The sequence below is a fragment of the Typopeltis vanoorti genome, chromosome 6 (assembly GCF_054136105.1).
Source record: "Typopeltis vanoorti isolate ZY-2024b chromosome 6, IOZ_Tvanoo_1.0, whole genome shotgun sequence".
Classification (NCBI taxonomy): Eukaryota; Metazoa; Arthropoda; class Arachnida; order Uropygi; family Thelyphonidae; genus Typopeltis; species Typopeltis vanoorti.
Genome location: NC_143554.1, coordinates 12,489,988 through 12,512,926, shown reverse-complemented (window position 1 = coordinate 12,512,926; position 22,939 = coordinate 12,489,988). Strand labels below are relative to the sequence as shown.

The 22,939-nt window shown below is 34.6% G+C and overlaps 1 protein-coding gene across 1 annotated transcript in view; it reads left to right on the top strand.

Moving 5' to 3' along the window:
• The window catches only part of cmet (CENP-meta), a 370,306-nt gene that overhangs the window by 191,099 nt on the left and 156,268 nt on the right, over window positions 1–22,939 (top strand). Inside the window, exon 14 of the mRNA XM_090393925.1 lies at window positions 14,879–15,039. Within this exon, the coding sequence (XP_090250051.1) occupies window positions 14,879–15,039 (161 nt within the window). The remainder of the gene's footprint in view (window positions 1–14,878; window positions 15,040–22,939) is intronic.

Sequence of the window (22,939 nt, the reverse complement as noted above, 5' to 3'; positions counted from 1 at the left end):
TATAGAAAATAAATATCAAGAAGGTGGCAAAATATTCTGGAGGTTGTTGAAGAAGCTTAGGAATGGAGGAAAGAGTGCTGTAAAAGGAATTAGAGATGATAAAGGTGAAATGAAAACAGGAGAAAAAGATATCATTGAAGTATGGAGTAATTACTTTGAAAAACTGCTAAATGAAACAAGCAGTGATGACAGGACAGTGATAAAAAAAACACTGACCAGGTATGCAGTCAGGAATACATATCCATACTTGAAGTAGAAAAAGCCATCAAAGGCTTGAAATGTGGAAAGGCAGCAGGAGTAGATGATATTCGACCAGAAATGCTGAAGTATGGTGGTATAAGAGTCTTACAGTGGCTGCACTGCATAGTTCAGAAAGCCTGGACAGAGGGACGAATTCCCGATGATTGGAGTAGAGCTCTCATAGTACCCATATATAAAAAGGGAAATAAAACTGAATGTGAGAATTACAGAGGTATTTCCCTACTGAGTGTTCCTGGCAAGATCTATGCAAGTATACTTGAGAAACGGTTGAGAAGAATTGTGGAAGAAAAGCTTGGTGAAGAACAAGCTGTATTCAGGCCAAATAGAGGCTGTCAGGATCAGATCTTAACTTTACGACAAATAGTCGAGAAAGCATGGGAATATAACAAAGATCTGTATTTAAGTTTTGTCGATTTGGAAAAGGCATATGACAAGGTGCCAAGAGAGAAGCTATTCAATACGCTGCAGTTATATGGTGTCAATGGGGCATTATATCAAGCAATACTTAGTCTTAATTTGAGTTGTGAGTCAGCAGTTGGAATTGAAGGAAGTACAGGAAGATGATTTAATGTTAAATCTGGTGTGAGACAAGGATGTACATTATCCCCTGTGTTATTCATTATCTATATGGATCACATTATGAAGGAATGTGGTATTAAACCTGATATCAAAATTGGAGATGTTAATGTCAGCTCTTTGCTTTATGCGGATGATGTTATACTTCTAAATAAATCCGCTACAAGTCTGCAAGATTCTCTGACTAAATTGAATAGCTGTTGTAAAAGATATGGTATGAAGGTCAGCAATAAAAAGACAAAGACAATGAAAATAGGCAGAATCGTTGAAAATGTCAACTGTGTTGTGAATGGAGAACCTGTGGAACAAGTAAAACATTTCAGCTACTTAGGCACAATTTTTACTGAAGATGGTAAACTAAATATGGAAATAGACAACAGAATCAGCAAAGCTGGTATCGTGGGAAGTCAATTGAATAAATTCATATGGAATAAGAAAGAAATTAATCGGAACACTAAATTAGCTGTATACAAGACTGTATTCAAGCCAATTTTAACTTATGGATCTGAGAGCTGGGTTAGAAGTAAAACACTTGACCAAAGACTAGAGACCGCAGATATGAGAGTCCTGAGAAAGATTAGAGGCGTGAACAGATGGCATCAATGGCAATATCATTTTAAAAATGAGGATATTAGGAAAGAACTTGACATTGTCAGCATCCAGGAATGCGTTAGCAGAGCTAATCTCAGATGGTATTGTCACTTAAATAGAATGGGAGAGGAAAGATTAGCAAAACAAGTGTTCTCTGCCAGGTTGGCAGGAAAACGACCCAGAGGAAGACCAAGATATAGGTGGATTGATACGGTACAAAGTGCCTTAGACGATAGAAATATAAGATCTGATGATGTTAGAGTCTTGACAAGTAACAGACTGATTTGGAGGAAAATTGTAGATAGGAAGTTAGTAATGATGTAATTTTTTCATGTAGTACTGTCATATCCTGTACACCCCTTGAGGGTACATGGCAGGAATTTGATGATGATGATGACCATACAAAATGGGTACAATCCAAAAACAACGCAAAAAAATCATCGGTCACTTCCCCGCACATCAGCATAGACAAGAACAAATCTGTAGGACTCCCATACTGTATGTCAAAGGCATCTCTGTCTTTCCAAAATCTTGAAGAAATATAAACTGGCTACTACCTACAAACCATTCAACCAAATCCACAATTGGTTCGTCATCATCACGAACCATGGGCTCACTGCCCGTTGATGTCTGATGCCTGTTTCACTGTCTTCTTCCACCTTTTTTTGTCCAGTGCACAGTGTCGCAGTTTTTGTACACCAATTCCACACCAGTTTTTTATATCGTCTATCCATTCTCTGAATGGTCTACCTCTTCTGTTTAAACCATCCAAAATACCAAACACAAATGTCTTTATCTTCCGGTCCTCACTCATTCTACGGATGTGTCCAAATAATTGCAGCTTCCCTTTTATAATCTTCTGCATTAGATTCTCTTTTGGTTCTATCTTCTGATAGAGCTCTTCATTGGTGATATTCTGTACCCATTATATTCTTAGAATCTTCCTGTAACAAGTTCTTTCAAATGCCAAAATTCTTTTTCTTGATTCTTTATTTATTACCCACGTGTCAGATCCGTATAGTACACCGCTGAAGATGCATGTTTCCAGTACTCTTAGTTTTGTTTGCAGACTGATCATTTTACTTTTTCCAGATTTTATCCATGGCCTTCAGATTTGTTCTTTCCATTGCAATCCTGATCTTTATTTCTTTTTTACAGTCCAAGTCATATGTCAATTTACTTCCCAAATATATGAATTGTTCTACATTTTCTATATCAGTTCCATCCACTTGTATCTTTTATTTCATGTTCTTCTCACCAAATAACATTATCTTTGTTTTTTCCAAGTTCATAACAAATCCAAATCTCTTTTATTCCTCATTTAACAGTTCCAGTGTTTTTTGTAGTTCTCTTTCATCTTCTTCTTCAATAATAACAATGTCATCTGCAAATTTCAGATTGTTAATTCTCATTCCGCGCACAGATATTCCTTTGGCAACTGGTTACCTTCTCCTAAAGACAAACTTTCACTTCTTATACTACCTGGGGGTGTACGAGGTCGCATCATCAAATTCCTGACATGTACCCTCAAGGGGTGTACAGGATATGATAGTACTACATGAAAAATTTACATCATTACTAACTTCCTATCTACAATTTTCCTCCAAATCAGTCTGTTACTTGTCAAGACTCCAACATTATCAGATCTTATATTTCTGTTGCCTAAGGCACATTGTACCATATCAATCCACCTATATCTTGGTCTTCCTCTGGGTTGTTTCCTGACAACCTGACAGAACACTTTTTTTGCTAATCTTTCCTCGCCCATTCTATTTAAGTGATCATACCACCTGAGATTAACTCTGCTAATGCATTCCTGGATGCTGACAATGTCAAGTTCTTTCCAAAAATCCTTGTTTTTAATATGATATTGCCATTGATACCATTTGTTCGTGCCTCTAATCTTTCTCAAGACTCTCATATCTGCGGTCTCTAGTCTTTGGTCAAGTGTTTTACTTCTGACCCAGCTCTCAGATCCATAAGTTAAAACTGGTTTGAACACTGTCTAGTATACAGCTAATTTAGTGTTCCGACTAATTTCTCTCTTATTCCATATGAATTTATTCAATTGACTTCTTACCATACCAGCTTTATTGATTCTGTTGTCTATTTCCATATTTAATTTACCATCTTCTCTAAAAATGGTGCCTAAGTAGCTGAAATGTTTTACTTGTTCCACAGGTTCTCTGTTCACAACGCATTTGACATTTTCAACAATTCTACCTATTTTCATTGTCTTTGTCTTTTTAATGCTAACCTTCATACCATATCTATTACAACAGTTTAGTCAGGGAATCTTGCAAACTTGTAGCAGATTTATTTAGAAGTATAACATCGTCCGCATAAAGCAAAGAGCTGATATTAACATCTCCAATTCTGATATCATGTTTAATACCACTTTCCTTCATAATGTGATCCATATAGATAATGAATAACAGAGGGGATAATATATATTCTTGTCTCACACAATATTTAACATTAAACCGTCTTCTTGTACTTCCTTCAATTCTAACTGCCGATTTACAACTCAAATACAAACTAAGTATTGCTTGATATAATGCCCCATTGACACCATATAACTGTAGCGTATTGAATAGCTTCTCTTTTGGCACCTTATCATATGCCTTTTCCAAATCGACAAAACTTAAATACAGATCTTTGTTATATTCCCATGCTTTCTCAATTATTTGTCGTAAAGTGAAGATCTGGTCTTGACAGCCTCTATTCGGCCTGAATCCAGCTTGTTCTTCACCAAGCTTTTCTTCCACAGTTCTTCTCAACCGTTTCTCAAGTATACTTGCATAGATCTTTCCAGGAACACTCAGTAGGGAAATACCTCTGTAATTCTCACATTCAGTTTTATTTTCCTTTTTATATATGGGTACTATTAGAGCTCTACTCCAATCATTGGGAATTCATCCCTCTATCCAGACTTTCTTAACTATGCAGTGCAGCTACTGCAAGACTTTTATACTACCATACTTCAGCATTTCTGGTTGAATATCATCTACTCCTGCTGCCTTTCCACATTTCAAGCCTTTGATGGCTTTTTCTACTACAAGTATGGATATGTATGCCGGTTGAATGTTTTTTACCACTGTGCTATCACTACTTGTTTCATTTAGCAATTTTTCGAAATAATTACTTCAAGAATATCTTTTTCTCCTGTTTTCAGGAGAAAAAGATATTCTTGAAGATATCACCTTTATCATCTGTAACTCCTTTTACAGCACACTTTCTTCCATTTCTAAGTTTCTTTAACAACCTCCAGAATATCTTATAACCTTCTTGATATTTATTTTCTATGTTCTTGCCAAAATCCTCCCATGAATTTTGTTTAGCTAGTTTTACACACTGTTTTGCTTTCTTACATTTGTCTCTGTATTCTCTAAGAGCAAAAGCTGACTTATTTGCCAGGAACTTTTGATATGCTTTCTTCTTTTCTTTCACTGCCTCTTTAACTTCCTGTGTCCACCATGGAGTTGTGATTTTTCTATCCTTGCAGACAACCTCACCACATGCCTCTCTGGCTGAATCAATCAGGGTTTTCTTCAAGGCTTGCCACTGAATCTCCAAGGTTTGATTCCTGTTTTCAAACTCTTACATTTTGTTCTTCAATAAGCTTTGTGTATATTAGCCTACAGTTCACATCTGAGAGCTGTTCAACTTTTATTTGCTTTAAAACTTTCTTACATGTTATTCTTTTCAGTATGAAATTCAATTTTATCCTGCTCAATACTAATCGCTTCCAATTTCAAATCCTCTGTGCAGGACACCAGAGTTTCCTGCACCAGGGAGAAAATATCACTATCAACGATAACATAGTCAATGAGACTTTTCTTATTCCTTACCTCTTCTCTCTATGTGAATTTGTGCACATTTTTATGTTGGAACATGGTGTTAGTAATAACTAGTCCATGTCCTGAGCAGAAATCCAATAGGTATTTGCCATTATTATTAGCTTTGCTCTTTTCTCCAAATTTTCCCAAAATATTTTTGTATGTCTGACAGTCATTTCCTACTCCGCTATTTAGATCCCCAACAAGGACCAACTTTTCCTTTTTCATTGTGTCAGTTGCTTTTTCTAAAGCATCAAAAAATTCCTCTACTTCTACCTTAGTAGAACCTTCTGTGGGACAATAGACACAAATAAGTCTCATTGTCCAATTCCCAATTCTGATATTTGCCCACATCACTGTACTTGAGACTGCCTGCCATTCAAGATGATTAGCCTCGGTGTTGAATACTATGTTTACTCCTTCGTTTCGTTGATGGTCATTGCCTGTATATAACATTTTGTATTTATTGCTCAGAAAGAGCACCAGTTTTTGTGTTTTTTGTCTCAGTCACCCCTATTATGTCGATCTGTTACTTATCTAATTCCTCAGCTAGTTCCATTCAAGTTTCTTATGTTGATAGTACAGATCTTTACTCTGGTGATGTTGAGTTGGAGTGTGCTTTCAGATTTGTTCCAGTAGCTGACTTTTCTCTGTTCGCCCTGGTTCTGTGACGAAAAGAACGGGGGCCTTGTTTACCCGGCGATACCCCATCTGGTATGAAATGTTGTCATGTTGTATCATCATTTTCTATATTGGTTCGAGGTCGCATACTCATGTAAATTATCCTAGTATGGACAGGCAGGCAGATCCCTCAACAAATGCATTTCTGAACATCAAGATCATATTCTTCTCATCAAACCGTAGAAATCTCGCTTCGCACAACATGCAATTGAAAACTCATACCGTAGGATCTATTTGAAAAAAAAACAAACTTTTACATAGATCTTTATATAAGCATGAATGTTTATATAAAGAAAGTGAAGCCCTACATCACAGACTTAATTTGAAACGTAATGATTTTCTTACTATCCCTGATGTCTGGGAAATTGTCATCCTAAATTATATGACATAATTTTATGTTATCTCATTTTAATGTAATCAGGTTTTTTTTTTTTTTTCCAAGATATATTTTAATTTATTTCTATAACATGCTACTGCACGCATAGAGGGATTCCATTGTAAGCATGCGCCCTAACTGTATGTAGTTCCTAGTATTGTTCCTATGATACTTAGAACGAAATATTTACTTATTAAAAAATTATTACTGTGGTTATGTATGTATGTTTAGTCATAAATTCCCCACAGGTTTCATTATACAACAAATATATACAGGGTGTTCGGGATAAATTTGACATATTTATAATTAATTATATTTTTCCGTAAGTTACATGTATTAACACACACTTCTCTTCATTTAAAAGTTTGGACCCTTCTTCATTCATATACAAGATGTCAGAAAGGATGGATAGCTGGAACCCACCTGAATCATGGAAGAGAATAACTTGTATCATGATGATTCGTGCCCGCCATCAAAATAAGGATATTACGACTGCTGCCCAATGCTCCCTGAATACAGTAAAAACAATCAGGCATGAACTAGAGACTTGCAATGGTGACTACGAGGATGTAGCAAGAAGAAAGATCCCTAGCAGACGATCTGATTGCGTTCGTACAGCAGAATTCCTCGCAAATCTGCAGGAACAGGTGTTGAAGAACCCTGGCATTGGAATTCAGGCTTTGTTCGTGGAGTTGCTAACTGTAGTCAAGCCCTGGATAACAAGGGTAGCCAATGGTAGGCCGTATGTATGGCAGCAGGATTCGGCCCCTTTGCCACACCTCTGGGAAAAGTCAAAAATGGTTGTCTGAAAATTTCTACGACTTCACCAGTCCAAATGTTTGGCCTCCAAACTCCCCAGACCTTAACCCCATGGATTATTTTGTATGGGGCGCAGTTGAAAAAGACACCAATCGCACTTCCAGTAATACAAAAGCCCAGTTAATGGATAAAATTAAAACAGTTTTTGCGGCCCTTCCCAGGGAGACTGTAGCATCAGCTTGTTCGAGGTTCCGAAGCAGAATTGAAGCTGTGATCGATGCTAATGGTGGTTATTTTGAGTAAATCTTGTTGATAGTATTGTAATTAACTCTGCCTGTAATGTTTTTTTGTCAATTCATTAAATTTAATAGATACAAAGAAGATTTTCTTTTTCCTTACGAAACTGTCAAATTTATCCCGAACACCCTGTATATATATAACTCTCATCCACAAAGGGTCGTAAACCTTTTGACTAAGGTGTTTTTTCTTTTTAATTTTTATTTATTTTTTACATGTTCCAGAAACTCTGAGACAAAATCATCTAAGTTTTTGAAGCCAACATCAGGTCTCTGGTAAGTAGGTGATGGTCCCACATTGCATTATGAAATTCATCTCCTACCTGAAGACATTTCTGCCCATAGTGGGTTAGGTGGCAGCACAGAGGCAGAAAAATTGCTCCCAACAGACTTTCCACAGAATCAGAAGCATGATCATTTGTGCAAGAAGCTAATTTTTTTGCATTACGCTTGCTCACAGTCAGGCATGGATTTATCAAGTTGTTTTGCAATTATTATGGGTTTCATTGTAGGCTGCTGATAGGTGAAGCCAGAGGTTTTTTTTTATTTATTTTTTTATTTTTTTATTGATATGTTCCCATTCCCACTTCCTTTAGAATTCCTTAGCACTTCTTGGAAAAGTAGGCCTAGATACTAAATAGGAACTTTGAATGGAGTTTGGAATGAAGGCCTCATTCTAATACCATTGTTATAATGTAATGCAAAAGAGCACAAGGTATAGAATGCTGGGGAAGAGCATTCCATTTCACCCTGGGTTAATGATAGTGTAATTGCTATCGCTGTCTTGTTGCATCCTTTATGTATAGAATGGAACTGTTTCATCCTCTCCACTCCTTCAAGACCCTGCCAGTGCTGAGATTTAAATTAACCACTCTGTTTAGGGCACTGCCATTTCTTTTGCACTTTCTTATAATGCATGGCCAATATCCCATCCAGTCCCATGGATGGAGCTAGATAGAATACTGGGATCTAATTTTCAGAATTGGGAAGAAATGGACATGGTTTATTTGTGCCTTGAAGGTTCTACGAAGGAAGAGGCAGAAGAATTTTTCAAATAATTAGAGAAGGTTGCTGGCATAAAATGGGAAAGCTGGTTCTACTTCTTGTTGGGGACCTAAACAGAAATGTGAAAAATTAAAATGAAATATTAACATACAAAGAAGTCTGTGACGGGTCTTTTGTTTATTGCACCAAAATTGATTTTGAATTTTGGTTTTACATATAAATACAACCGAATATAGACGCTAGACAATCTTGTGCCTATTTCCTTTCAGCCGAGTGGCAATTTTTCAGAAAAATTGCCAGCGGCGTGTATTCGGCTATTTCGTTTGCGATTGCACAAATTCATCATTGTTCATATCGTTATTATTCATATTCATTATTCATATCAAATTCGACCGCTTTCTGATTTTTAATTGGTACGTTAAGGGGTTAAGAAGGCTAACCTGTTCAGTTGCCATGCCAATTTCAAATTCCACTTACCGTATTGTGTCTTGCATATAATATCTTCTCTGTGAAGAATCTTCAAACATGTAGAAAGGCTTATGTGTTTTTTCTTTCTTTCTTTTTTTTTTTTTTTTTTTTTTACATAGAAGACACCTAATTAGGACTTTAGTCTTTATGTTGTTGCTACAATTTTTCAAACTAGTCCCATTATTACACCATGTTGTTGTTATAGTCTCATGTACTGTAACAAACTGTGTTTTGTGCTCTGAAGATGCTGGTTATAACATCAGTGAAATATCAGCAATAAGTCAATAAATAATCATCAACATCAAATTCCTGACATGTACCCTCAAGGGGTGTACAGGATATGATAGTAGTACATGAAAAATTTACATCATTACTAACTTCCTATCCTATCTACAATTTTCCTCCAAATCAGTCTGTTACTTGTCAAGACTCCAATATTATCATTATTAGATCTTATATTTCTATCGTCTAAGGCACGTTGTACCGTATCAATCCATCTATATGTTGGTCTTCCTCTGGGTCGTTTTCCTACTCGTTTTGCTAATCTTTCCTCGCCAATTCTGTTTAAGTGACATACCACCTGAGATTAGCTCTGCTAATGCATTCCTGGATGCTGGCAATGTCAAGTTCATTCCTAATATCCTCTTTTTAATATGATATTGCCATTGATGGCATCTATTCATGCCTCTAATCTCTCTCATACCTGCGGTCTCTAGTCTTTGGTCAAGCATTTTACTTCTGACCAGCTCTCAGATCCATAAGTTAAAACTGGTTTGAACACTTTCTTGTATACAGCTAATTTAGTGTTGCGACTAATTTCTCTCTTATTCCATATGAATTTATTCAATTGACTTCTTATCATACCAGCTTTGTTGATTCTGTTGTCTATTTCCATATTTAATTTACCACCTTCACTAAAAATCGTGTCTAAGTAGCTGAAATGTTTTACTTGTTCTACAGGTTCTCCATTCACAATACAGTTGACATTTTCAATGATTCTGCCTATTTTCATTGTCTTTGTCTTTTTATTGCTGACCTTCATACCATATCTATTACAACAGTTATTCAATTTAGTCAGAGAATCTTGCAGACTTGTAGTGGATTTATTTAGAAGTATAACATCGTCCGCATAAAACAAAGAGCTGACATTAACATCTCCAATTTTGATATCATGTTTAATACCACTTTCCTCGATAATGTGATCCATATAGATAATGAATAACAGAGGGGATAATGTACATCCTTGTCTCACACCAGATTTAACATTAAGCCATCTTCCTGTACTTCCTTCAATTCTAACTGCTGACTTAGAAATATACATATGAGTACATTCCTTATAGTATGAGGAAGCATATGAGGAAAAACATATCAGACATACTGGTATGTTTTTTCATTCTAAAACAAGAGATGTCCTCATACTTCTTTTCATCAAAATGGATTTATTGATCTCAATATTTCCATATTCTTTCAAAGACATCTTTCAAGATAATATTCAATTCTAGAAGAAAGAACAGATGATTGAATATGTGTGGCTGTACAGTGTTATGTTATAAGTGGTACAGTCATAGTACCACTTATAACCTAATTGCTCGAATAAACTACTGAAAATATTACTAATTTGAACACAGAAAGATAAGTAAATAATCATTTATTGACAAGCTACTGGATCAAATCTGAAAACACAACTCGACTCAACATATATATCTAATCTAATTCTTCCGCTAATATACTTATCTAATTCCTGTGCTAGCTCCATTTCTTTGCCATTCAGGCTTCGTATGGTGATAGTACCAATCTTCAACTCTGGTGATGTTGAGTTGGGGAGTGCTACTGGAACAAATCTGAAAATTCAACTCAGCATCACCAAAGTTAAAGATCGGTACTATCAACATAAGAAGCCTGAATGGCAAAGAAATGGAGCTAGCTGAGGAATTAGATAAGTACCAGATCGACATAATAGGGGTGACTGAAACAAAAAAGACAAAAACTGGTGAGATCTTTCTCAGAAATAAATATAGAATGTTATATTCAGGCAATGACAATCAAGGAAAATAAGAAGTAGCCATAGAATTCAACACAAAATACCAGGCTCACCTTCTTGAATGGCAGGCAGTGTCGAGTAGAGTGATTTCAGCAAATATCAGAATGGGGAACTGGACAATGAGATGTATTTGTGCCTATGGTCCTTAGTCTACCTTAGTAGAACCTTCCGGTTCTACTACGGTACTGACACAATGAAAAAGGAAAAGTTTGTCCTTGTTGGGGATCTAAATAGCAGAGTAGAAAGTGATTGTCAGACATACAAAAATGTTTTGGGAAAATTTGGAGAAAAGAGCAAAGCTAATAATAATGGCAAATACCTGTTGGATTTCTGCTCAGGACATGGATTGGTTATTACTAACACCATGTTTCAACATAAAAATGTACACAAATTCACATGGAGAGAAGAGGCAAGGAATAAGAAAAGTCTCATTGACTACGTTATTGTTGATAGCGATGTTTTCTCCATGGTGCAGGACACCAGAATGTACAGAGGATTTCAAATTGGAAGTGATCACTATTTAGTCTTGAGCAGGATAAAATTGAATTTCATTTTGAAAAGAATGACATGTAAGAAAGTTTTAAAGCGAATAAAAGTTGAGCAGCTCTCAGATGTGAAACTGTAGACTAAAATACAGAAAGATTATTGAAGAAAAAATGAAAGAGTTTGAGAACAGGAACCAAACCTTGAAGATTCAATGGCAAGCCTTGAAGAAAAACCTGATTGATTCATCTAGAGAGGCATGTGGTGAAGTTGTCTGCAAGGATAGAAAAATTAGAACTCCATGGTGGACACAGGAAGTTGAAGAGGTAGTGAAGGAAAAGAAGAAAGCATATCAAAAGTTCCTGGCAAGTAAGTCACCTTGTGCTCTTAGAGAATACAGAGACAAATGTAAGAAAGCTAAACAGTGTGTAAAACTAGCTAAACAGAAGTCATCGGAGGACTTTGACAAGAACATAGAAAATAAATATCAAGAAGGTGGCAAAATATTCTGGAGGTTGTTGAAGAAGCTTAGGAATGGAGGAAAGAGTGCTGTAAAAGGAGTTAGAGATGATAAAGGTGATATGAAAACAGGAGTAAAAGATATCCTTGAAGTATGGAGTAATTACTTTGAAAATTTGCTAAATGAAACAAGAAGTGCTGACAGCACAGTGATAAAAAACACTGACCAGGCATGCAGTCAGGAATACATATCCATACTTGAAGTAGAAAAAGCCATCAAAGGCTTGAAATGCTGAAAGGCAGCAGGAGTTGATGATATTCGACCAGAAATGCTGAAGTATGGTGGTATAAAAGTCTTAGTCTTCAGAAGGCCTGGACAGAGGGACGAATTCCCGATGATTGGAGTAGAGCTCTCGTAGTACCCATGTATAAAAAGGGAAATAAACTGAATGTGAAAATTACAGAGGTATATCCCTACTGAGTGTTCCTGGTAAGATATATGCAAGTATACTTGAGAAACGGTTGAGAAAAATTGTGGAAGAAAAGCTTGGTGAAGAACCAGCTGAATTCAGGCCTGATCAGATCTTCACTTTACGACAAATAGTGGAGAAATCATGGGAATATAACAAAGATCTGTATTTAAGTTTTGTCGATTTGGAAAAGGCAATATGACATGGTACCAAGAGAGAAGCTATTCAATACACTACAGTTATATGGTGTCAATGGGGCATTATATCAAGCAATATTTAGTCTTTATTATTGCATCGTCTGTTCTTTCTTCTAGAATTGAATATTACCTTGAAAGCTGTCTTCAAAAGAAGATGGAAATATTGAGATCAATAAATCCATTTTGATGAAAAGAAGTATGAGGACGTCTCTTGTTTTAGAATGAAAAAACATATCAGTATGTCTGATATGTTTTTCCTCATATATTTCCCTCATACTATAAGGAATGTACTCATATGTATATTTCTCTCGTAACATGACTTGTATTGATGTATGAGATAAATACACTTGTATCCTAGAGTTGTATCCTCACATGTGTGAGATAAATATAAAAAAATAATAAATGAATGAATAAATAAAAATAGTGAGGGCAACTTTCATACCAAAGCTTGTATATTCATAAGCTCTTAGTCAATTTTGAAGTTAAATTTCACAGCAATATGGTTATAAAATAATGAGGGATATTGTTGCTTTCTTTTAGTAGTGTTTTATTTATTTTATGCGAAATGGAGCCTTTGAGACTGTTCTGTATGCTTGGGTTTTTTACACAGGCTGAGATGTTATTGTAATGACAGTGTTAATTGAATTAAGTAAAATCTTAAAACAATTAACAAAACACAGTATACCAGATGATATACTGTTTATCATATGTGTATATCATTTAGTGAATAACATGCAGTTAAGAGGCATAATATACTAGCCTCATAGTCTTAATTGCTTTGGCTGTAATTCCAAATGTGATTACCATATCATTTAATTTGCTGTGAACTATTTTTGGAACAGTTTCAGGCTGTTAAATATCACTTTCATTGAGTTCCAGTCATTTGAAAGTTATTAAATTATTCTGATAGAGTAGATTAAGTATAAAAATTCTCTCCTATTTCTAGTGTTATATTCTTCAATGTTGCTTTAAGCAAAAATAGCAAGCTTCTTCATGACTTTTTTTTTTGGTGCCCTTGTTTTTTTTTATTCATGAATCAATTTTTTAATTGTTCAGCATATGACCTGTAGAATTTGGGCTATGCAGTTTTGAAAAACTTCTGTAATATTTTCTGCCTAATTTTCACTAAAACTGCTACAGATAATATATCACAACTTTTTTTACAAGTTCTGGATAACATAATGTATAACTGAAAATTAACCACATATGTACAAGGGGAAAATGTACTTATACAGAAAACAGCACAGAGAACATCATGTCCAAAGCAATGTCCCAACCACTTATGTACCTAGAATGTGCTTTCATTTATATACTAGATATCTAGTAATAGATGATTCTTGAGTTTTCTGCTGTAGTTGCAATTTTCGTTTAGGTTTGGGTGTATTACTAAAACACCTAAACCTTTTCATATCCCATAAACTGTACAGGTGTGAACATTCAGCAGTTTTATAATTACAGATTGGAAACCATGTGACATCAACACCATATTCAAAAAATTCTAAGATGAGCACATGGCAGTATTTTTAATGGTTCTCACTGTTTATTTCAATTATTGAATGCTTGCATTGCTTTTGCAGTTACACTGTTGCCTAGGGACTAAAGAAATAGTTTTGTTATAGATGCCTATATTCAGGCCTACTTATTGGAGGCCTGAATTGCTCAAATTTTGTTTGCAGATCAGCGTTTCTGTATGTAAAAATTAAATTAAAATATCAAAAATGAAATAAAATGAAATTAAAAAAATTACAAATTAGCCTAACTATGTTTGTAATGTACTATATGTTTACAATTTATTGTGCGTGGGGATCACAAAGAAAAAGTACCAAAATTTATTATGCCATCTCAGTTTCTATTGTGTACTATCCCAGTTTCTTAGTTTCAGTTATTACAAATGACAATAAATAAACTGTCCAGAAAGCATTAGTGAAAAATGTCTTCATTTTCTCTGATAAATGATAACACATTTTACAACAGCATTCTATACAAAACATTCTGCTAAATGCACTTTTTCATTATTGTTTCAGTTAGTTTCTCTACACTTATTTTAATCACCCTTTCTACTGCTTGTCTTCAGAATGATTTCTTTTTTTTTGTGTATTTGCACAAAATTAGTCTCTATCCATATACAATGGTAACAAGTTTCTTTTCTCCCCCTTTCCTTCATTTCATCCATAGTACTTACGTAATGTAATTTCAATAGCATTTTGTGTTTGGGTTTATCATATAAATGTATATAATAATAACACTTGGAGAAATTTAGGTCTGGACTGACTGAAACCATACTGAATGCAAAACAACTTTAAGTTAAATACAAAATTGTACTGATAGTAATTAACAATCAAAAAAACATGATTACATTTTTCTATTTATATTTAGAAATGCCTCCTGAGATGCTTGAAGCTGACCTTATGCTTTCTGAAAAGCTCCGTAGCTTTAATAATTTCTGTACAAATCTTGAGAGCCCTTCACTCATCCAAGTAAATAATGAAGTAATTCAGATCACAGAAGAAGAAAAAGACGTAGATTTGCAGAATAAGGTAGTAAAATAGTTTTAAAAAATATTTTTAATGTAGCCAAATAAATAAATTTTGAAATAGTCATACATTGTGTAACTGTCAAGTTTAAAATGATTTTTACATATAAAACAATTTAAAATTTTAAGTCTGTGCAGAAAAGTGGTAAGTTTTATGCATACATACATTTAATAATTTAAAAGAAAAGAAGTATTGTTTCTTTCATAAAGAAATAAAAAGAAGTGTGTGTGTGCCTAGTACTTAATTTACTGAAGAAAAGTTAGAGTTCATTGAATTTACCCATTATTGATACCTGAATGTCAGACTCAGTGACCTGTCACAGCCAAGTAACTTGGCTTGTTTGAAACCTGATTAATGCACCGAGAGAATGGGTTAATCCTATCTGCGTGTGTATTATGGCTGTTAATTTTGTGTGTTCTTCTGGCTGGTTTGTCTTCATGGGATTGAATTGAATTTGAGTTGAATTTAATTTTCATTAGATTCACTGAGTTCATTGGGATGGGTTTCACATTTAGTATTAACATTTTTCACTTTAACTAGCAATTAAGGTCGTTGAAGAGTGAAATTTATTTTCTGGAAAATTTGCATTTTCAAAAACTGTACCTGTAGTTATTTCTAATGACTATATATTATGTTTCTAATGACACTCTGATGGTGTTGCTGATGTTAGAAACTAAAAGCAAACACCACTGGTTTTTGTTTTCAGTTTCACTCATTCACTACAACAAACTGCCGATAAGTCTTAGCAAGCTCCAAAATTCTATATAACAACTATTCTTTTCATCCCTACAAACTTGCTATAGCAGCAATTCGATTATGAAGATCTCGAAAAAAACTGATGTAAAATATATCACTATAATAATATTTCTTATAAGTGTGTTGTTTCTTAACACAAGAAATCACACATGCTATAACAAGAAGAGTGCCACATGTGGTCAAGTGATTAGGAAGAAAGAATCTTTTATTAACGAGTCTTGTTATTCCATGGAGGTCAGAAATAATAATGTGATTCTTGTTCTTGAGGTGCTGGGAGATTGCATTCATTTGGGAAAACAGTTGTTTAGAAAGGTTCCAAAGAATAAAGGTAGATGGAATGAAAGAAGAGGATGAGTAGTTAGGTCATTAATTTTAGTATTGAACTGTGTATGGATGTTGAAAGTAGTTCTCATGTTCTTACATGATTAGGGGAAAGCAGAGGAATGGTAGTAGCTAGTTCAGTAGAACATCACCTCATGAAAATATTTATTAAAAAAAAAAAACTGCAGAATCAGATCATTCAGGAAAAGGGGGATTAAAAGGGGTGTAAAGGAAATATCATTAAATGGATTGTCCTGTTCTGTATGCACTTGATACAGTTTATAATAAAGTGCTAAGAGTTGTGCAGGTGAGAAGTAATGAAAAACCCAGTGTTTTGAATTCCAGAGAAGCTGTGGATGTGATACACTTGTGCCAGGATAAGCTAAATATGAGTCAGCCCATCAGGAGAAAATATATTTTGATTGGAGGATAAAATATTATCAAAAAAAGTAAGCAGGAATTAAGTAAACTCTTTTTTCCAAGAAATAAAATGATATTTTGATGGCATTAAAATTCACTGATTATCCTCATTCCACTTGAGAATAGTGAGGAAATCATTGTTTAAGGCATTAATTATGGAAGATCTTCATGCTTCAGTCATTTAAGCACAAAAATGTTTCTTAGAGAGTATTAGCAGAACCACGGGTAAGATGAGAGGTTAGATGAGAGAATATATTGATACATGGGAGAAAACATGTGGATGAAAGCACATGCCTTGCGGTGCACCAGCATTGACAGAGAAATTTTTTGAGAGGAAACTGGTGATCCAGTCACAAAGGGGCAGAAGGGAGACCATAAGGTGGTAGATTGGTACCAAGTCCTCTGTGCCAGACTTGATCAAATGCTTTTGAAATATCAAGAGCAACTACATGTAGCTTCTTTGGAGTTTTTCATGGCTTCTGTCTAATGACCTTTGGACACAAGACATGACTCTGTCAAAAGGTGAGTCAAGTTGGGTAGGAAGTCAACTGTGGAATGAGAAGGATGGAACTTGTATTAGTCATTGCTGATTAATTGGTAGGGCTCCGAATTAAAAGTTAGCCATTAATACTTTCTCCATTATTTTCTAATATATGGAGGTGTAAAGGTAATAGTAGGGCTGTGGTTCTTAACTTTTTCGAAGACATGGAACACTTTTGATTATAAATAAAAAAAAATTGGGGAACACCAAAAGCATTAGGGGTCATAAAACTAATAAAAATATGCATGGACTTATATAAAAATGGAATTTATTTTATTGCAATACTTGAGCTTGTTGGCTTTTGCATATTTCAGCAATATCAGGTCTAATATGTGATATAGCTACTCTCATCTCTTTGTCTACATTAGTAAGTCTTTCATGCTTTTTAGTTTTTATATTGGTTAATATTGAGAAACTGAGCTCACACAAATATGATGTTGAAAACTGAAACAAAATTTTCAGTGCTCTTGTGGAGAGAGAGCTGGGTATTCGGTTTGGACAAAAATCCAAAATTCCTCAAGCAGGAACCATCGCGCTGTTGGATAGTTTTCCCCTCATACAAAACACTGGGGAATAGGACATTCTTCCTGACTGGTCCATGTAAAACCGCAACTTAAATATTTGTCCGAATATTGTCTATTAATTTTTCTTATTTTACTACGTATAATGCTGTCTTCTGTATGAGACGTATTTGTAGCAACATCATTACTACTACTTCCAGTTGTACTTGTCCCATCATTAATATTTGCCTCAGAATCATGTTTTCATTTAGTAATGAATTTTTCCATTATCTGCTATTACGATGTTACACAACTCACAAATGAAATACACATTAAAAATGGACGTGCGCTATTACGATGTTACACAACACAAACTAAGCACACATCACTGAATGACTGTAATAGAGATGCTCCTCCCCGCCCCTCCAGCAAACACATAACCTCTAAATGATATTCCTATTGGTTTAGAAGGGAATGTGCATAGCAGTCTTCAGTTGTTAGGATCAGAGTAGTCAATTACACTCAGAACTGTGTCATGTGACATCTTTCACTTGCGGAACACTTGAAACCAGTTTGCTGAACACAAGTGTTCTGGGGAACACCGGTTAAGAACGACTCTAATAGGGTGATGATTTGGCTGACTTTTTGATCTCCGTTTTCGCAGCTTTTTTTTTTTTTAATATTGTTCTTACCCACAAAAGGTTGTTTGTAAACTAGTACATTTTATACCATAGGTGGGGTTAGTTTTTTTTTTATTATTATTTTATCAATTTTATATATTTTTTGCATTTTTAATTTATTTTCTACATAATCTGGAAACCATGGTGATACAGGATGGGTGTTTATTCTGGAAGCAAATATTGTTAGCACTAACTTTCAAAAATGAACTTATTTTAAATTACATAAATTGGGTAAACAAATTTTAAGACATATGTATTCTTCCTCCCATTTACAATAGCATAATGCAGTAAATGCTGTCTTGTACAAATACACTGTTATGGATTTTTATTTTCTTGTAATCTCTCCTAAAAGAGTGGCATAAAAATTTATGTTAATATGATCATTTTGTAGGAGTTGCTTGTTTTAAGCAGTCTTTGTAACTTAAGTTATAAAATATCTGCAAACTTCATCTGTGTTTTTGAATGCTCGGAGTGGACAGTATTACACTTATTTCAGTCTGCAAATATCCAGAATTTGTCACAATGTAATAAAGCTATTTTCTTATCTCAGAGTTTATTTTACACATTTGTCTTTCTCCCACTCATACAAGGAGAACTCCAGTAAATTAACTAGCAGTTTGCAACCAGTATCAGCAGCTGTGAACTTGAATTAGTGTTAACTTTCAAATACCTTTTCTACTACCTCTTCTTAAAAATACTAAGGAATGGAAAACAAGAAACCAATAGATTTATCTGAAACTTTCTTTCGATGACAAGCTAACAGAAGATATATGAGGATGGTCTGAAATGTTCTTGGCCTAACAATGAAAAAACAAATTTATAATTTCAAAATTATTTTTATTTTTCAACATAATCTCCCTTAAGACTAATACATTTATTCCAGCAATTCTCCAGCACCATTATCCCGTCCCTGTAGTGTTTCTCAGTAAGATCTGCAAAATACCCCTCTACAGCTGCAATCACCTCTTGATTCGAAGAAAAATGCTGACCAACAAGGAAGAGTTTTAGTTTTGGAAAGAGATAGAAGTTAGAGGGAGCCAAATCTGGGGAATAGAGTGGATGTTCCAACAATTCAAAGTGCAGATCCCTTAATTTTCCCATTGCCAAAACACTTTTGTGTGTAGGTGCATTGTCCTGATGAAAGATGATTTTTTCCTTCTGCAAACCGGATCTTTTCTCACAAATTTTTTTACCTAGTCTGGTTAAAAGATCGGAATATTATTCCCCGGTTATTGTTTAACCCTTTTCAAGATAATTCATGAACAGAATGCCTTTATCATCCCAAAACACTGATGTCGTGACCTTTCCTGCTGATGGAACCGACTTTGTCTTCTTTGGTACTGAACAACCAGCTTCTGTCCACTGTTTTGACTGCTATTTGGATTCTGGTGTGTAATGGTGAATCCAAGTATCATCCATAGTAATAAATAGATGCACAAAATCAGTTTTATTCTTGTTAAAATGCAATTTTCATGCAAAATTCTTCATGCAAAATATATCTTATATGTCCTTTTGAAATGCCTATAGTCTCAGCAATTTCATGCACTTGACCAATGATTTCTGATGTTGTTACACTTTTTGGATGTCCTTCACGTGGATCATCTTCAAGGCTGGTGCGGCCATGTTTAAACTTGGCAGCCCATTTCTTATTTGTCAAAAACAAAGGAGAAGAGTGCCCATAAACTTTTATGGACTGTGAATGAATTTCTTTTGGCATTTAAACCTTCTTTTACAAAGAAATTTTATAACTGCACGATACTCGATTTTATCCATTTAGAGGGATACAGACAATACTTTTGCTTCAGAACAGCTGTATAAAACGAACTACTTGATAGAATGACTTGCAATTTCACATGGATACTTATGACAGGTATACCAACTTGGAAAAAAAAATCTTGCCAATAGTATCGCCATCTATGGTCGAGGCCGAGAGCTTTCCAGACCACCCTTGTAAATCTCAATGCATTTATATAATAATATAAAACTTCTGAATGATAAACTGTAAAAACACTTTCTGAGATCTTTCTTTTAGAAAATGGTCTCTTTATGATGTTCTAGCATATGATTTGAATTGGATTTAGAAGATTATGATTTTTATTTGGCTCCCATCTATGAAAAGTTGTAAACCTACAGTACATTAGCACTGTGCATAGACAGAATTTTTTTTATCTATACTTGCTATAGTAAACTCCTAGGGAGCAGAGACATAGTTTGCTAGACTGCAAGATTTGTTCTATCGAGTGTAGGGATATAATGCTGGCTGCCAATTTCCTTCTCATGAAAATAGGGAAATAGCAGGAAATGGAACAGAGGAAATCACTGGAAATTATAATGAAGATGAAACACAAAGAATTAGCAGGAATCATATATAAAGCATGCAAAATGGCAACATGAAAAATTACAAATTTCAGTAATAACGGGGAAACAAAAAAGAACTAGAAGAGTATGAAATTATAAAGATGCAAATTCACAAATAACATTTAAATTTCAGAATCTTATATGAGCTTAAATTAATGTAACTTACCTGAAATCTTCAAAATAAACTAAATATGTACAGTCTGTACCATTAAAATCAAAAGTAACTTGCAGCAGCCATTCACCTCCATAAGTGGTCATCTTCCAGTTACAAAGAAGAGGTCAGGAATTGGATAGACTGAATGATGAATAGTTGGCATAAATTGATAATGCTCTCCTTAAACTGTGAATTAAAAATTCACTTCATTTTGTATTTATATGATTCGTGGTTAAATTCATAAGTAAAAAATTTTAAATTTCTGACTTAGAATTTGCTTTTGACCTAAATTTTCGATTTTAATGATATACGGTGTGCATGTATTTAATTTATTATAAAGATTTCAGGCAAGTGACATTAATTTAAACTATCCTCTTCTTATTGTGCTATCTTCTATCGAAGGTCAGCGACCATCTTGGCGAACAAACTGTGCTCTTGTGCTAATCTGAGCAGTTGTGCACTGCTCTTTCCTGTCCACGTCTTGATGTTGCCAAACCATGATATTCTTTTTCTTCCTCTAGTTCCTTTGCCACCAATTCTTCCTATCAAAATAGTTTGTAGAAGTTGGTATTTGCTGTTTCTCATGATGTGGCCAAGATATGATGTTTTTCGTTTCTTGATTATTTGTACAATATGTTTAGCTTTGCCAATGGATTTTAAGACATCTTCATTGGTAATTTTTTCTGTCCATGATATCTTTAGCATTCTTCTGTATAGCCACATCTCAAAGGCTTTGATTTTATTGATGGTTGTCGCCTTCAATGTCCATGTTTCAACTCCATAGAGCAGAATAGACCACACGTAGCATTTCAGCATTCGGCATCTGACTTCCATGTTTAGGTCTTTATTGCAGAATAGTGTTCTCATTTTCATGAAGGACTGCCATGCAACTTCAATCCTTGTCTTTATATCTATTTCTGGATCCCACCGTTCATTAAGCCAGCAACCAAGATATTTATATCTTGACACTTGATCAATATTTTTCCCATTGAGTGTCAGTTTCATTGATGAGGCTGGATGTTTGCTGATGATCATGTATTTTGTCTTGTTGATGTTTATATTTATTCCCATTCTTTGGCTTTCTATGTATACTCTGTCAATGAGTTTTTGGAGATCCATAATATTATCTGCAATTAGCACGGTGTCATCTGCATATCGAAGGTTGTTAACAATCTTTCCATTTATTGTGATTCCCTCTGAACATTCTTCCAATGCTTTTTTAAAGATTACCTCTGCATATATGTTGAACAGGAGTGGTGAGAGCACACATCTTGTCTCACTCCTCTTTTGATGTTAATATCACTGGTGGTAATGTTGTCTAATTGAACGGTAGCTGACTGATTCCAATACCGATTTGTTATTAGTCTTATGTCTTGTTCGTCTAGCCTTCTTTGTTGAAGGACTTCTATTAAGTTAGTGTGTCTGACTTTGTCAAATGCTTTTTCAAAATCTATGAAACACATAAAGACAGATTTCTGTTTTTCTGTGCATTTTTGTATCAATATTTGGGTACAGAAAAGGGCCTCTCTAGTACCAAAACCATTCCGAAAGCCGAATTGTGTTTCACTTAGAGTTTCTTCACTTTTTCTATAAATACTATTCTGAATTACTTTCAAAAATATTTTTAATGTTTGGCTCATTAGACTAATAAGTCGGGAGTCACCACAGGAATTCGCTTTGGGTTTCTTTGGGACAGTGATAAATGTAGATTTGAGCCAATCTGATGGAAATTCATCACTTTCATATATTTTATTAAATAGTTTTTCAAGAAGTTTGATATTATCTGGTTCTATTAATTTTAAAAATTCTGTTTGCACACCATCTGGTCCACTGGCTTTTCCTGTTTTACTTGTTCATATAGCATTCTCTATTTCGCATTTCATGATTGCTGGTCCTTGAATGTTATCTTTTATATTTATAGGCTTCTGTCTAGTATCATTGAAAAGTTCTGTTACATATTTTATCCAAATCTGTGCTTTATTCTCTTCTTCTAGAACTATTTTTCCATTTTCGTCTCTTAGAGACACTATTTGCTTTTTCCTCAGTTTTCCAGAAATTTCGTTGATTTTCTTATACAGATTGAAATTATCATGTTTCTTCTGAAGCAGTTCAATTTCAGTACATAAATTTTTCATCCAATTTTCCTTGGCTTTTATTTTTTTCTTGACGATGT